This window comes from Equus caballus, chromosome 12 (genome assembly GCF_041296265.1).
Source record: "Equus caballus isolate H_3958 breed thoroughbred chromosome 12, TB-T2T, whole genome shotgun sequence".
NCBI lineage: Eukaryota > Metazoa > Chordata > Mammalia > Perissodactyla > Equidae > Equus > Equus caballus.
The window spans coordinates 32106654-32122761 of record NC_091695.1 but is presented as its reverse complement, the minus strand read 5'-3'; the positions used below and the strand labels follow the sequence as shown (position 1 = coordinate 32122761).

At 49.3% G+C, this 16108-nt stretch overlaps 1 protein-coding gene across 33 annotated transcripts in view; it reads right to left on the bottom strand.

Moving 5' to 3' along the window:
* Nucleotides 1-16108, bottom strand: part of LOC138916677 (liprin-alpha-1-like) — a 105941-nt gene that overhangs the window by 55277 nt on the left and 34556 nt on the right. For 18 of the 33 annotated variants that reach the window (XR_011423986.1, XR_011423987.1, XR_011423999.1 and 15 more), the window contains 7 exons: nucleotides 5754-5855; nucleotides 5248-5412; nucleotides 4529-4603; nucleotides 4067-4168; nucleotides 3618-3842; nucleotides 1796-1942; nucleotides 270-404 (listed from right to left, as the gene is read on the bottom strand). Coding sequence is in view for 12 of the 33 variants with exons in the window: in XM_070229817.1 (XP_070085918.1) it covers nucleotides 270-404; nucleotides 1796-1942; nucleotides 3618-3842; nucleotides 4067-4168; nucleotides 4529-4603; nucleotides 5248-5412; nucleotides 5754-5855 (951 nt within the window). In the remaining 21 variants the exon portion in view is untranslated. The remainder of the gene's footprint in view (nucleotides 1-269; nucleotides 405-1795; nucleotides 1943-3617; nucleotides 3843-4066; nucleotides 4169-4528; nucleotides 4604-5247; nucleotides 5413-5753; nucleotides 5856-16108) is intronic. The other 15 variants (XR_011423989.1, XR_011424001.1, XR_011423998.1 and 12 more) reach the window with 3 other exon arrangements.

The following is a 16108-nucleotide window of genomic DNA, read 5'->3' as shown; positions in this document are numbered from 1 at the left end:
TGACTCTTAGATCAAGCAGCCTGGGGATGAACAGCACACACCTGACAAAACTGGAGAGAAATTAGTTCAGGGATAACAAAAGAGGAGGCTCACACTGGACATTTAAAAAGCGGTCCAACCTCAGACAACGCAAGACTAAGAACCAATCTGAGCTCTTTCGTGGGCGGAGGTGCACCGACATAAGAACAAAAGGTAAACAAGGCACACAGGGAAATCATCTCAAGATCAAAATCCCGACATTGGCCCCAGAAGGGAACCCAAGGCGGCACCTTGGAGAGCGCGGCCACCCTCTGGGCCAGCTCCGCTTCCACCTCGGGGAGCGTCTCCGCTTTCCGCAAGGTCTGCTGCAGCTTCTGCTCCGCCAACTCCAGGCGCTCTTGTAACCGGCGGTTCTTATCCTCAGTCTACGAAACGAGAGCAGAGCATCAAAATGGACCAAATCTTCTGGCCCTCTCCATATTGACAAACTGAGGAAAACTCTAAACGCAGACATCTCCTAAACCAGCTCTGACAGAAGCAGCACTGTGCTGGCAGGCACTTCAGAGTGAACCTCGTCTTCCACTGTTTGGGCTTGATTTCAATGTGCAAAGCGCCTCTGCCAAAGTATTTGCTTTACCTAAATATCTTTGAAGAAGTCTTTTTTCTTAAAAAAAAAACAAAAAACAAAAAACAAAGTTCCTATACATGAAAGAAAACCCATTTTCTGTGGAAGCTTGCTCATTCTTAGTGACAAGTTAAGGAAGAAGAGTCATCATTAACCCTTTTTAAAAAATAACCAGACCCATGATTTGAAGGTAACACTACTTCCAGCCAACTGCCAGGGGCAGGTAAGCCAAAAGATGGCCTTCTCCTTTGAAACAGAGACCTTCGAAGAGTCGGCCTAAGGAAAAGCTAGTCAAGCTATTTTTGTAAATGTATCATTGTTCTTTTAAAAAGTCCTCCTACTCTAAAAAAAAACTTCAATGTGGGAAATTTAGACAAGAACTTCTTAAAAAAAGAAAATTTTAAAAATCATCTGTAAGTTCAGGTTCCTGAGAGGTGGACATTTGCTCCTAAGCAGCTTTCTCCTCTTCCTGTGTGCACGTATCTCCGTAGACATACAGACAATATATTACGCTTGAAAACCTTTGGAAAACGCGTCACACTGTCCACAGTATTTTGTGGTCTGCCCTTTAAAGTCATCCCTGTGAACAACTCCCAAGCTCTCAAACAGTATTCCACAATAAAATTGTTAATGGCTTCCTAGTATTTTATGTTTTATTTTTATTTTGGGTTTAATGATATACTTTATGATATACCAGATGAACTCACTTTATTTTCAAGAAGCTGGATTGGGGTTTTCTGGTTAACTCGATTCTCTGGGGCTACAGAGAAACAGGAGCAAGCGTGGCTCAGCAAACCGCAGGAGGGGCAGACTCTCCCTGCTGGCTGCATTTCTAAACGCGCCATGTATTACACTGACCCAGCTGTTAACAAGCAGCCACTGCCTTGCAGCTCTCTGCCACTCTGCTCCTTTGGTAAAAACGCTAACAAGCAACAGATTAACATTCACTTAAAACAAAACAAAACAGGAGAAAGAAGCAAGGAGTGCAGTTCCATAAAATGGTTAAATCAAATCCTAAGTAATTAAAACTGGCCAGTTGAAGTCATTCACCCTTTTGAACACAGTAGTCTAAGATTACAAAAACTTTACATTGGGCCTTGGTTTCCAACATGGAAGTCACAGGAAAAAGGCCTTTAACTGCCTTAGTAATTATTCAGCGAAAGCCAGACAGAGCTCTGTAAGATCCCCTACCTGGCAATGCACGGAGTCTTTGTGCGCGATTTCGTTTTCGAGTTTGTCGTTGAGGTTGTGCACAGAGGTGGCCTCCCACTGCGCCGCGAGATAGCGCTTCTCCAGAGCAGTGATTCTCTCTTCCATGTCTTCCTTTTGGGCCATGGCCTACATTAGGTGTTTCAGACGGAAAAAAGGTGAATGCTAAAGAGAGAAAAAACTGGACTAAACTCTAATTTTGAAATCAAATATAAAATTAGTGTCCTCAGAATTCAGTTGATAGAGATGCCAGTTTCCTTCAAGGTGAATGGCAATGTACCTATCTCAAATATCATAAATATTCATAAATATTCACCTACTATGTTTGGCCACTCAGTTTACGAAGCTTATCCTTTTCTACATAAGATTACCCAGAAAAATGGATAATAAAATAGCCCAATCTTGCAAGAATCCCAGGAGGTGAAGGTCTTGACAATGAAGACACGACCTCTGTGTGCCTCACGATGCAAGTGCGCTCCTGCAGGACGGGGCGAAGCCCCTCAAGGACACGATGCTGAGACACTAGGCTCATTTTCTTGGCTAGAAGTTGGATGAAATCTCATGCAATTACCACAAAATTAAAGCAATAACATTAACAAATGGGAACAGAAGTCAAAGTTCAATTTAATTGGATGCAACCTTCTGATGCCTCATTCAGCAGCAAAATTCTATTACACAGTATCGAACACTGAAACCAGGACCAGAACTTTCTGATAGCGCCATTCCTGTCCCCCAACCTAAAAGTCCATTTCAGGTCCCTCTTTGTTTACTAAGGAACTCACGTTAGCCACGTCTTAATATTCAAAGTGACGGGTCTTAAAGAAGTTCGAAATCCTCTGCATATTAAACTCCGCCACATAAATAATCTCCTCCTGCTGCCAAAGAATAATATAACTAAACAAGTTCTGTAATAAATGCAGTCTTTTCCTTTGTTTTGAATTCCTACAGAAAACTGCTCGCACCGAGTTGCTGAAGGGGCAGTGCGGCTGCTCCGCACCCACGTGAAAAGGTCTGAAGGGTCTTTCCGACAGGCTCTCTGAGATGGTCTCGCAGGGGTGCGCGTGCGTGTGTTCTGTTTGTTTACAAAGGACGGGCTGCAGTGACAGGAGGAAGCACCAGAGAAAGTATCCAGCCCTCATTTGCTCTTATAATGATGGTTAGACAGATTCTCGTAAATAATTCTACGTGCAGAAACATGTGCCGGAAACGAGTCTATTTCTGCATATTGTTCCAGCACGCTCCTCACGGCACAGTGTGAGCCAATTCCACTCTCGCTGTGGTCCGACCTCTGACATTCAATACCGTCACCCATCCCTTCGCAGAGCAGAAGGTCAGAGCGCCGGAAGACTGCCAGGAACGCGCCCTTAACGCTCAGCAGATCACGCTCACATCACTTTCAGGGAACAAGCAGACAACCGAAACCAACATTCCCCTTAAGCAAGAAGGAAACCTGAGCATAACGAAGAATAAATTCAGACAGCCTGGAAGCCGTGGACGTGAGGGACCCACAGACCAGGGCACTACAGCCACACCGCAGCACGGCGGGGAGCCGCGGCCACCAGGCTAACAGACCAGCTGGACCGGGGGTCCTCCAGCTCCGAAGACCTCAGGGAAAGGAGGCCTCACCACCGAGATGGGGAGGCGCCTACCACAGCCTCACAGTGCTGTTCTGTTTGGCCGTCACTTATACAGTAACCCAAAGGCTGGAGGGAGCTGGGAGCGTGAGGGACAAGATGAGCGAGGATCAAACCCAAACCGCCCAGCCCTGGGACTCCAGGGCAGCGCCGTCTCCACCACCACTCACTTCGCGGACGTCCCGCTGCAACTTGGTGTTCATTTCCTCAGATTTGATGAGAGCTTTCCTAGCGGTGTCCAGGTCTTCCTCCAGCTCCGTGACGTGACTGGAAAGGGCGGCCAGACGCTCCTTCATCTGCCTCTGCTCTCTCGACTGCTTATCTATGACTTCCTGGAGCTCGATGACTTTAGCAAGGTCCTCCTCGTGGCTTAAGGAACCATTGGAAGATCGCTGCTGGGGGAAAAAATCCTTAAATAGGCTTGTTTGGTGAGCTAGGAAGTAAAGGACTTCCAGGAGGAAGGTAAAACCAAAGCTGATTTACGAGACCTGCTGGATGGCACAGCGCTCACGACACTCAAGCTCGAAGCGGGGCTCGACAACAGTTGTGAAACAGTGCTGCACGCACACTGCGGGCAGATGGAACTAGGAGACGACAAAGAGAAAGCCCACGGACTTGCCTTTCCATTAGTGCTCCGTGTATTTTCTTGTTTGCGGTTTACGTCAAGCACCCCATCTTTGAGTGTTTTTTTCTGATTATTCTGTTCCTTAAGAATCATTAGCTAAAACCAAAAAAACTTGGATAAGAGCAAAGAAATAAGGAAAGATAGCAAACTTCTTTTGGAAAAACAGAACTATAAACTGTAACCATAACACAAAAAGAAAACACATGGTGGTGTCACCCACCCTGAGGGGAACCAGGTTATCAAAACAGAGTTTATTATCTCCCGGCCAACCGGGTGCTTAAGAGACTTTTGCAACTTGGAAATAAAAGTCTAGTTTACGAGTCATTCAAATGACCCAGATTCAGAAAGATAAAGAACATCCGATATCCACCACTAAGGCATCATACTTTTTTCAAAATTAAGAAGTAAAAATTAACAGCCCTCAATTCCAAGCACACAATGATTTAGCAAGCTTACCTCCTCGTGTGTGGCTCCTAATTCTTCTTCCAACAAACTACATCTTTCAAGTGCTACTCGTAACCGCTCTCTCACCTGAAAACAGCAGGGGTGGAGTGTGTGGGTGCACACTTCTCCAAGCCTTCGCGGACAGTGACCCTATCACTAGCAGAATATAACACAGAACACCTGGAACGTCTCTCATTGATGTTACCGTCATGGAAACTTGCTTTTAACAGCTTTAAATTTTAAGTTTGAGAAAAATCTTCTCCCTAAATAAATTACATTACCCAATTCTTAACAGCAAATCTATAAACAGGATATAATAAATTTTAAAACATTTATGTCAGGGGCTGGCCCCGTGGCCGAGTGGTTAAGTTCGCGCGCTCCGCTGCAGGCGGCCCAGTGTTTCGTCGGTTCGAATCCTGGGCACGGACATGGCACTGCTCATCAGACCACGCTGAGGCAGCGTCCCACATGCCACAACTAGAAGGACCCACAACGAAGAATACACAACTGTGTACCGGGGGCTTTGGGGAGAAAAAGGAAAAAACAACAAACAAAAATCTAAAACATTTCTGCCAACTAATACTTTTTAACCATATAGAACTGTCTTCTTATAGAAGAACTTTGTTGAGAAGAATTCCAGAAGCTACTAAGAGTAAACTGAAGCTGCACACGCACAACGCCCGCCGGGCGCACAGCGCGCAGCCCAAGGCTGGCCCCGGGGCCGCCGGTACCTTCTCATCCAGAGCTTTGTGGTGCTCGAACAAAAATTTCAGCGCCTTCAGCACTTCCACCTCACTGGACACGCCGGCGGGGGACTGCGCCTGCCTCTTCACCACCGTCATCCTCAGGGACGGCTCGTGCCTGGAGACGAGGTACTCTAAGTGCTCCAACAGCAGCTGGGAGAAAAGGCCAACACAGACGCAAGTTTAAACAACACCTTCAATTGCACATTGGGATTCGGGGCAAATCAATCCTTTCCATCTCATGCTGAACCAGTGTGAATGCCTTCAATCCAGTAGAAAGTTAGAGAAATTCCTCCTCAAATGGATCAAAATACTAATTCTTAACTATGAATTTCAAGAAAAGTATGAGAACGCTGAACTGATCGATCACAGTTAAGTCGTGGGAAAATGTCGAAAATGTGTTTGAAACCAGGTAGAGTGGACGTCTTTCGAGTTTAAAGCCAGCCAGAGTGACTGATAGTGGCCCAGAGGCTCAAGTTCCGGCACCTACTGACCCTGGTGTTGTTTCTTTCGGCCTTCATTTCGGCAACTTCTTCCTCCCTCTCAAGGAGCTGTTCCCTGCACGCACTGAGGTCTTTAATGAGTGCTGCATACTCCTAGAAAATAAGGGGGGAAAGAGATCTTTTAAGGACAGACTCCCAGCAAGCCACCCCAGTCCTCACACAGGCAACCCCAGCCGGAGGCTCTAAGGGACCTCCGTGGGGGGTCGAGCCACCAGCCCAAGACCGCGCAGACTCCGTAACTCAGACGCCACCCTCCCTCCACCCCTGCACCTGGGCACACGCACAGCGGAGGAAGAAGGGACTCCAAGCCCACCTCCTCAGACCCAGAGAAGCCCTCGACACGTTCCTGAGCAGGAATCCTGACACCAAGTGGACACAGACATCTTTAAACGACTCGCACCCCGGTGACCTGGAGCCACCGGAGAGTAAAGAGGCCCCGAAGGCCGCCGCCCTGTGCCCAGCCTCCTGCTCTACGCGGATTCTCCCCTGGGGAAGAGCATCCCCAGGAAAAGGCTGATGGCACTCCAACGCTAACGGATTGGCCAAGTAATTACTCAAAGCCAACTCCCTAATGTGGACTTTTCACAAATGCCGGTAAGCCTTTGGTAGGAAGGGGAAGTTTAAGAAGACTTATTTCTGGGGCCGGCCCCGCGGCCAAGCGGTTAAGTTCGCGCACTCCGCTGTGGCGGCCCAGGGTTTCACTGGTTCGGATCCTGGGCGCGGACATGGTACCGCTCATCGGGCCACGCTGAGGCGGCGGCCCACGTGCCACCACTAGAAGGACCTGCAACTAAGACATACAACTATGTACGGGGTCGGGGGGGATTTGGGGAGATAAAGCAGAAAGAAAAAAAAAAAGAAGACATTTCGTTAGCTAAGGGGAAAAAGTTCCTTGACGACATCACTGAGAGGAGAGGTGCCAGGCGCTCCCCTTGTCAACCGTGGGTCACTTCTAACTGCAACACTGAGCACCCTCACACAAACACGATGTCATTAAGCTGGGGAGAAAGGAAAGCACTCACATTCTCCTGTCAGTTTTTCAATGGAGCAAAACTCCTCTGAAATAATTAAAATTATCTGCCAACTGCCAACGTTTCTCAACATTTTAAGAGTTTTCTCTTTACTGGACAAAGGAACGGATAAAGGTTCACCTAACAAATAATCCAGCTGCCAGTCAAAATACGAAAAGAGGCTGATTGAGGTAATTCTAGAAAATCAATTGACAAACAGGTGGTGTAAAGCTCACTCCTAAATTAATCATTTGCAACTCAAAGTCAGCATTACCATCTGTGGTCAATTAGAATTTGACTTTATAAGGCTAGCCCACAAAAGCCTATTTGAGCCATGATGCAGAACTGAAATACTTACCCCTGGGGGATGAAAGGAAGCAAGCCATATTGTTACATTCCACAATGGAAAAGAGTAAAGTGAAAACATTTATTTTTTTCTCGAATGCTGTTATCTCAAGGGTAACAAATAGAAGGGGATGGGGATGGAGACAGTTTACAGAGATCTTGAAGGACACGTGAACATTTTTGTGGATATAGTCAGCTAACGCCCATTTTATCTAATTTCTTCTTCAAGAGTCTATGACTGTGGGTGATCAACTTCCAGCCTGACAGCATGAGGAGCTGTGCTGACCTGCTCCCCAGTGAAACTCGTGAGATTAATAGATAAAAACAACTATTCGTGGGGCCGGCCCGGTGGCACAGCAGTTAAGTTCACACGTTCCGCTTCAGCAGCCCGGGGTTCGCCGGTTCAGATCCCGGGTGCGGCCATGGCACCGCCTGGCATGCCATGCTGTGGTAGGTGTCCCACATATAAAGCAGAGGAAGATGGGCATGGATGTTAGCTCAGGGCCAGGCTTCCTCAGCGAAAAAGAGGAGGACTGGCAGTAGTTAGCCTAGGGCTAATCTTCCCCCAAAACCAAAAAAACAACTATTCAAAGCCTCTGACCTGGTCCTAAGGGCAAATAACAAATGAAGAAACATCTATTCAAGAAAATCTATGAAGATTCCGTGGAAAGGGAAGAGTCTGCGGCTTCTGCACCAAGACTGCTCCCTCCCCCACCCCAGCTCCAGGAGGTAGAGACTCCAATCTAGAGGCTGCAGCCAAGAACACAGGCTTCCCGTCCCCTCGCCCCCATCAGAAGGACTTCTTCCTGGGAGGGGCAGGACAGCAGCATTTCCCACCTGGGCCCCCAGCTACCTGGCACAGAGGGAAGCATGGTGGAGATGTGCGGGCTCCCAGGTTCTGCCCAACTTCCACTCAAGGAATAGAGGCTCACGCCACACCTTGGGTGGCGCGTGCTGAGAATCCTGGCCCTGATCATCCCCGCCCTCGCTCTCTGAGGCAGTGGTTCCAAGGCTGCAGAGACCCCAGGCTGCTGCCCACCCCTGCCAGTGCTCAGCTCCTAGAGCACAGGTGTCACTCAGAGGAGCCTGCCATTGTCCGCACCAGGCTCCAGAGCCCTAGTTCAGAGATTTTCCGGTGGGGGGGCGGGGGGAGGCAGTAAGAGAGCTCCTAATCTCGTCCAAAAGGAGCTGACTCCACGGGTGAAGTTTAAGCCTAAGGGCGCTCTCAAGAACAGTGGGGGTCAGGTGACAGGCAGCTGGGCAGCTGGGAGGAGATGACCGGCTTTCCCAAGACACAGCCCAGATGGTACCCCGCTGGTGTGCAGGAGGGAACTGGAGCTTCGGGGAGCTGGGAGGAACCCTCCTGGGGTCAGGGCAAATACCAAACTCTGACCTGGAGACAACTCCTAGAAAGGAGGCAGGATTTGACTGGGTTCGTGTGTAGGGGAATTTATGCCCCAGGGCACTGCTGGAACTAGAGCAATTGGCTGGCAATTAGTGGAGTTAACAGCTGGGTGGGTCAGGGACAGAGGGGAAGAGGGCCCCTACCACTGCCACTACCGCCCAGGGCGACTGGGGGCCTGTCCAGAGCCGCACCTCCCCGCCCCCCCCAGGAGCACAGCCGGGGGCCACAGACACAGGCTTCACTGAAATCATCCAGCTACTCAATAAACTGGTTAAAATGGTAGGTATATACGTTTTCACTGTACAAAATTAAGGTTTAACTTTATTTTAGTTCAAATGGATAGACAACAGTTTCAACACCAATAGTTACTCAAGTCATCCTTTCCCCTGCTGAAACGAATCGCTTTACTCCATATGGTCTGTATATTTTATCACAATTTACACACACACGGTGCCCTTGGAGAAAAGGCTGCTCCTGAGAGCACAAGACTGGCTAAAGAACACGGACGACTCTGTACTTCAGTATTCCACCGCAGGCCTGCAAACAGAAAGAAACTCCGGGAACACTAAAAGAAGTCATTCAATGTGCCTTGAAGCCTGACACACACTCCCTCAAGGGAGATGCTGTGTTCAGAAGAGCTGGTAAGAGGGTGAGGCCAGAAGTGGAGGGACCAGGCAGGTATTGCAATGACGCAGGCAAGACCAGGTGAGCGAGCGCACTGTAAGAGAAGTCGGAGGGCTCCGAAGATGCCCTGGAGGAGAGCCAACAGGATGTGCTGACAGACCCAACAGATCTGAGAGGAAGAAAGGCCCAAGACCATGCCAAGGATTCCGGCAGGAGCAAGGGAGGGACGGAGTCACTACGTTCCGAGAAGGGAACGAGCATGGGAAGAGCACGTTCTGAAGAGAGGGGCGGAAGTCCAGTGTGGACTGCTCCATTTGAGATAGCATCAGACACTCACACGGAGTGAGATACCCAGTGCAGAGCTGCAATTCCCTGTCTGGAGTTCTCGGGAACGTTGGCCAAGACGGGATAGCAATTGCATTCCACGCAAATGGACAAGGCACTGAGCGCAGACAAGAAGAGATGAGGTTCCAGCCCTGTGACAACCTAACATTGGACGGCTGGGAGATGAGGGGCATCAACAAAGCAGACTGGGAGCGGGCAGTGGGCAGGAGGACATGCCGGAATCCAGCGCTCCCAGCAGGAATCAGCCCTATCTCTGATGCTGGCTGACCGATCACTGATAGGTGGATCTGCTGAAAGGCAGGTCAGCGGTGACCGTGAGAACAGCAGTTCTGGCGCAGCGGCAGGGCCGAAAGCCTGACTGGGCTGAGGTCACTAGAGAGCAGGAGGAGAAGCGAAAACTCCTTTGAGGAACTGGGCGGTAGAGGGGGAAGAGAAACAGGGCAGGGGCTGCAGCAGACATGGGTTTAGAAAGACCTTCTGGAGGACGAGACAGTGTGCGTGCTGACTGGCAGGAAGCCAGGGGAGCGGTGGGACTGACAGAGTAACTCCCCTGAGTAAGCGCGAGCAGATCGGGCCAAGCGGCCAAGTGCAGAGGTGGCCTTTCCTGGGTGCACACAGTTCGCCCACAGTAAGAGGAAGGGCAGCCGAATACACGGGCACAGATCCAGGTAAATAGGTAGACATGTGGTGAGAGTTTACGCAAGACCTCTTCTGATTTCTTCCAATTTCACTGAGAAAACAGAGGACTTGGCGTTAAGTTTCAGGGTGGGTGAGGAGCGCTGGGGAGGGGAAAGGGGAAGGAAGAAAACAGCCACCTAGAAGAGAAGAGTCGCTGTTTGACAGTCACGTGACTGTGGCGGCATGCAGGTCCACTTCCGGTCACTGGTCACGACAGCGGACGGAGAACGCACTTACTGGGTGCAGGCTTCTGCCGGTGAGTACAGTGAAGTGAAAGAGGCGAGGGAGGGGCAGGGCGTGCAAGGCTGTGATGATAACGGACCATGGGATTTCAGGGGGGTGAGGAAGAAGGGAGAGGGGAGAAGGGCGAGGGACCATGACAAGTGGCAGGGGACCTGCAGTCCCAGGAGGGTTGAGTATCAGCGTTTTATTTTTAAGTCTTACTAGCTGTCATGGACAAATTTCGCCACCTTTAAATGAAACGCCTAGTCGAAGCACAACAAGGTGGACACTGGACGCTTCATGGGGTGCGTCGAAGCTCCCCTGCGCACCGGGACGAGGAGCTGGCTCCTACACGGACTCACACCGCCTGGAAAGAGGGAGCTCCGCCCCGGAGCCCACTTGCGCTCCCATCGAGCCCCTATGCTGGATGCCTGTCACCTCGCTTTCCCGTGACCTCCTCCCGCCCCCATCCCCGGGCAAGCCTCTGTCTCTTTCATGCAGTTCCCCTAAGTTCTTCCTAACAGCCCAGACTGTCTTCGTTCACCTGTAAAGAGAATATGCTTCATTCCTATCGCTGGGTTATATCTCAAAAGAAATCTGTGACACACTGCTTTGGCCATGGTAGAAAACACATTTACAGAACTTGACAATTATTTTTACTCCTTAAAGGAAAACCTTTTCCCTTGGCTCAAAAGAATTCGACAACTGAAAAAGCATCAAAGCAAATTTAAACTTAGGAGTTTAGATAAACATTAGACAGGAAATTCCAAAGTTTAAGATTCCAGAAGCACGTTCATATGTGCACTGTGTATCATTATTGCAGAAAAAACTAGCACAGGCTGAACAAACCCCAAATATGTGCAGTAAATGACCTCCTCTGTTACCATCACAGGAATCTAATTGTCAGCATCTACCTTTTTCCTCTTTAGAAAAAAAACGTTGCTCTAAAAAATACTGTAAGCCACATATACTACTAGTCTAAAGTGTCATTCTATTTACTATAATTAAAGTATCTCTGAAACTGAACAGATCCAATAATCACTGGGATACTTTCATTTAAAGTATAAGTCTGAGCAATACAGATTTGCATTTCCGTTTGACACTTTCTAGGATTGAGAACAGGGAAGGTAACAGCCATTAACACCAGCTCAAGAACTTGGTTTCACATAACGCTCAAAAATGCTGACATTTAGCATTTCTGGACAAAAGGTTCAGATCTGGATAACAGGTCCAGATTATGCAAACCAGACATTATTTATCAAAATCCGCCATGAGACCAATTTTAAGTTACGTCCTATGGATCAGATGCAACATTTAGCTCTGAAAGCAAAGAACATTCTTTCTTCCCAGTCATTCCAGTAGCTCCCAGCAACTGCAGGACTCTGGGCTGGAAGCAGCCGCCCTGCCCACTCCCCCAGCCCCACGTGAGTCCTGACCCCCCCCCCGCCCTCCCCCAAATTCTTCACTCGGCCATCCCATGCTGCGCTTCAGCATCTTTCACTCTCTAGCATCTCCATCAGTACTTTCGTTTTATGTTTTAGCTACTCTTCATTATTTTCGCTAACCTGCTGAAACAGGAGCGAAGCTTCAGTGGCGGCAAAAAGTACCCGTCCTCTTGGTGTGGGGACAGGGAGGGTAATAAACAAATAGAAACAGGGTCTAACTGTTAGCACACCAAACGAACCCCTGAAAAGCTGACTTGCAGAACTGACAGATTATCTTGTGCCAGCAGAAGCTACCCGCTTCAGCCTTAGGTTTTAAAGCATGTCAAATTGTGAAATAAGGGAAATTGGAAGTTTATTTACGAGTCAGCAAATCATATGTTTCAAAACTCCAGCATCTTGATTAAAAGTGTGCTTAGAAAGGTTATTATAACTATCTATTCCTGTTAACAGACTATGTCTAACTGTCTGCTGATGTCGCATCTAACGACGGGAGGAGAGGGACACTCAGAAGACAGCAAACTTTACGCCCTTGGAAAAGCTGACCATCAGCTCACTGGACTTGTGGAAAGCCACTTTTAAGGCAACAGCACGGGATTTTCAGTCACTGAACGTCATTTGCAAGCAACAGAGTAAAATGCATAAGCAGTTACAAAGTCCCAATACATCTAATTTCTTTTGTCGGTTTCTCTTTAAGAAACGGATACTGACACAACCTATGCTGCTGCTCAGCATTTAGGGATTCATAGCAGAGACTGTATAATCCGAACCGAAAAAGACAGTACAGCACAGTATTTCAGCGTCATCTCAACCTGGTTCACAGCAAACACACACCATGCGTATTTTTTACGTCTTTAAGGTAACACAGAGACGGACACCCAGCAAACAGCTAATGCAGGTTACCCACTGGGACTGGGAAAGGGGGCTGAAGCGAGACTTCGTTTTTAATTTATATTCATTTTTAAATTTTTAACTATGTCCTTGCCTTGTATTTAAAACAAAAAAAAAGACCAATCCTCCCTTCTCTTTTTGTCTCCCAAAACCATGCTAGAGCACAGGACGCGACCAGAATATGGACTGTCCACGTGGACACAGAACTTGTTCAGAAATACCTGGCCCCTCAGCCACCACACCCCAATCCTGAATCCTGTTCTTGCTCTCTGCAACCTGGCCTCAGGCCCCGCTGCTGCCCTGAAAGCGCTCTGGCTCAGACACAGCAATCCGCTCGCCTGCGCTAACCCCAGGCAGGCTTCGTGCTCGCTGACCTCGCCAACCACCGTCAGGGAGCATGCGATCCCACCTTCCCCTTCTCTTCCCCTCGTCCTTTTCCCTGCTCATCTCGTAACTGCTGAACAAAAGGTTCCTGGGTGCCCTGTTCACTCTCCACACCTGTGTCCTGTGTCCAAGGCTTTAAGCCCCCACCCCGGCAACTGTCCAACTGCCCGTCAGACATCTCTACTTGGACGCTTAAACCACCTTCCCCAAACGGAGTTCATCACCCTCCTCCCTGACCCAGCCCCCAACTCCTCCCAGGCCCTCACTCAACTCAGCAGAGGACCCACCCATGCAGTTGTCCAAGCCAGACTCCCGGACGTCACATCACCCACTTCCTCTCCCCCCACATTAACCAGCTGCTGGGTACTAATTCTGCCTCCTACCTGGATCTTCTGGAGGGTCCTCGCTGCCTCCTGCTCTGCCTAGGCCACCAGGTCTCCTTGGTCTGGAGGGTGGTTCCAGAAGTCAGCTCCCGCAGCTCTGACCCTGCCTCTCTCTCCAGCCTCCTCCCTCATCACTCTGTGTCTCCTACACGGCATGTCAGTCCCAACTCATCTACAGTTCCTAGAACACGTCTGTGCCTCGGCTGTGCCCTCTGCCTCAGGTCTGTGAATCAGCCGGTCTTCCCCTGGCCACCACTCGCCCTGCTCAGTTCACGGCCTAAGGGCCGTGTGCTGCAGAACAAAACACCCGTCCACCTCAGAGGTTTGCAGGCGGCACAGGGAACCGTGCTGTCCAGACCAGCTGCCTAAAAACCACCTGTGCAGCTGATGAAAATACAGACTCCTAGGCCTCAGCCTACTGAATCAACATTTCTGGGGTGGAACCTGGAATATGTATTTTTAAAGGCTTCCCAGGGGAATTCAGTAGCCATGCTGGGAAACAACTGACCTTTATGACCTTGGACTGGTCACTTAGTTCTCCATCTTGACCACTCATCTAAAAATATGGGGAGCAATATCTACGTTCTACCACGGCCACAAGTGTGACATCAAATGAGGACGCTGGAAATGAGCCACTCCGCTGAAAGGCCTCACCGTCAGCCCTCAAACACAGGCGACGGCCGCCACCTGGCCCCGCCGAGCTCCTTCCACAGCATCTCCGGGCGTTTCCACCAGGAGCAGGTGGCTAACAGGGTTCTGACGGGCTGATTTTTGCAATATTGCTAAAACGGATGTCACTTAAGTACCTTCAAACGTTAGCTCAGCTCTTAACAGAAGCATTCCCACCCATGATGGGGAAAACGATCACACGTACACTCACCTTCTTCCAACAGGGACCACTGGCTGGCTTTCCAGCCCGCCCTATCACCTCCCATTACCTTCGCCACCACACTTCAGAGGCGGTCTGCACGCTGCCCCGCGTACCCGTGCTCATGCCCGCCCAGGTTCTCGCTGTCCGCCCCCTCTCCCTGCCACTCACCGACCTACTGCTCTCCAAGATCAGCAAACCTGAGCGCCACCCAGCCCTCCGCTCTCCCTGCGCTGGACCCTTCGCCAGCTGTCGGCCCCGGGGTCTGCTCTCGTCTTCCAAAACTCGTCTCTGCTAAGTGCTGAGCAGCCACTGCTCCCAACAGCAGCTCAAACCTGTTCTGCCAAAAACCGAATGTGACTTCCATTTGGAGGAGAAAAAAACTACCTTAGTGTTTTTTTTTTTAATGTATGTATGGACCAGGTCAAAAATACACTGTGCCAGATGGTTACAGATTTACCCATAATGGCCAAAACCTGGAAGCAACCAAGAAGTCCCTCAGTGGGTGAGTGGATGAACTATGGTCCACCCAGACAATGGAGTACTATTCAGCACTAATAAAAAGGAGCTATTAAGCCGTGAAAAGATACCAAGGAATCTTAAATGCACATTCCTTGGTGAAAGAAGCTAATCTTGGTGAAAGAATCACATACTGTATGATTCCAACTATATGACATTCTGGAAAAGGGAAAACTATGGAGATGCTCGAAAGATCAGTGATGGCCAGGGCTGGGGGAAGGGAAGGATGCACAGGGGGAGCACGGGATTTCAGGGCAGTGAAACTACTCCGGATGACCTATAATGGTGGACACAGGTCCTTACACACGTGTTCAGCCCACAGCAGGTCCAGCACCAAGAGCGAACCCTGACGTCAACCGTGGACTCTGGGTGGTGACGATGCAGTAGGTTCAAGGACTGTAACCAATGTGCCACGCTGGTGGGGGGTGTGGACAGTAGGGGTGGCTGGGGGAGTGGGGGGCAGAAGGTATACGGGAAACCTCTGTATCTCCCCCTCAATTCTGCTGTACGCCCAAAATGGCTCTAAAAAATAAAGTTTATTGAAAGAAACCATCCTGTGCCTCTTTCCTAACTGTTGGCTTGGCAACTAGGGAGGATGCATTGTGTGGGAGTCTAATTCCAAACGAGCATCCTTTAGAGCCAAACCTGAGCATCTCTGTAGGATGCGGTCTGTCCACCGGCTGCAGGGGCACTGCCAGGCGGCAATAACACAAACACAACTCACAACTTGGTCTGCCCACTCTGACATTTGATCATTTTTGACATCTTAACTTTTTTTACTCTTGAGAGAACTGCATTACCTCACAGTAATTGAAACACTGATGTGAATTTCTTTTCCCCCCAAGACTGGCACCTGAGCTAACAACTGCTGCCAATCTTCTTCTTCCCTTTTTCCTTTCTGCTTTTTCTCCCCAAATCCCCCCAGTACATAGTTGTATCTCCTAGTTGTGGGTCCTTCTAGTTGTGGCATGTGGGACACTGCCTCGGTGTGGCCTGACAAGTGGTGCCATGTCCATGCCCAGGATCCGAACCAGTGAAGCCCCAGGCTGCCGCAGCAGAACCAGGGAACTTAACCACTTGGCCGTGGGCCGGCCCCTGATGTGACTATTTTATAACACTATTTTCAATCCACATCACTCAAATTCATAAAAAATGTGACCACACTGCTTTTCTTTTCTTTTTGAGATTTTTTACTACGACAAAAGTCACCAACATAAAATTCACCATCTT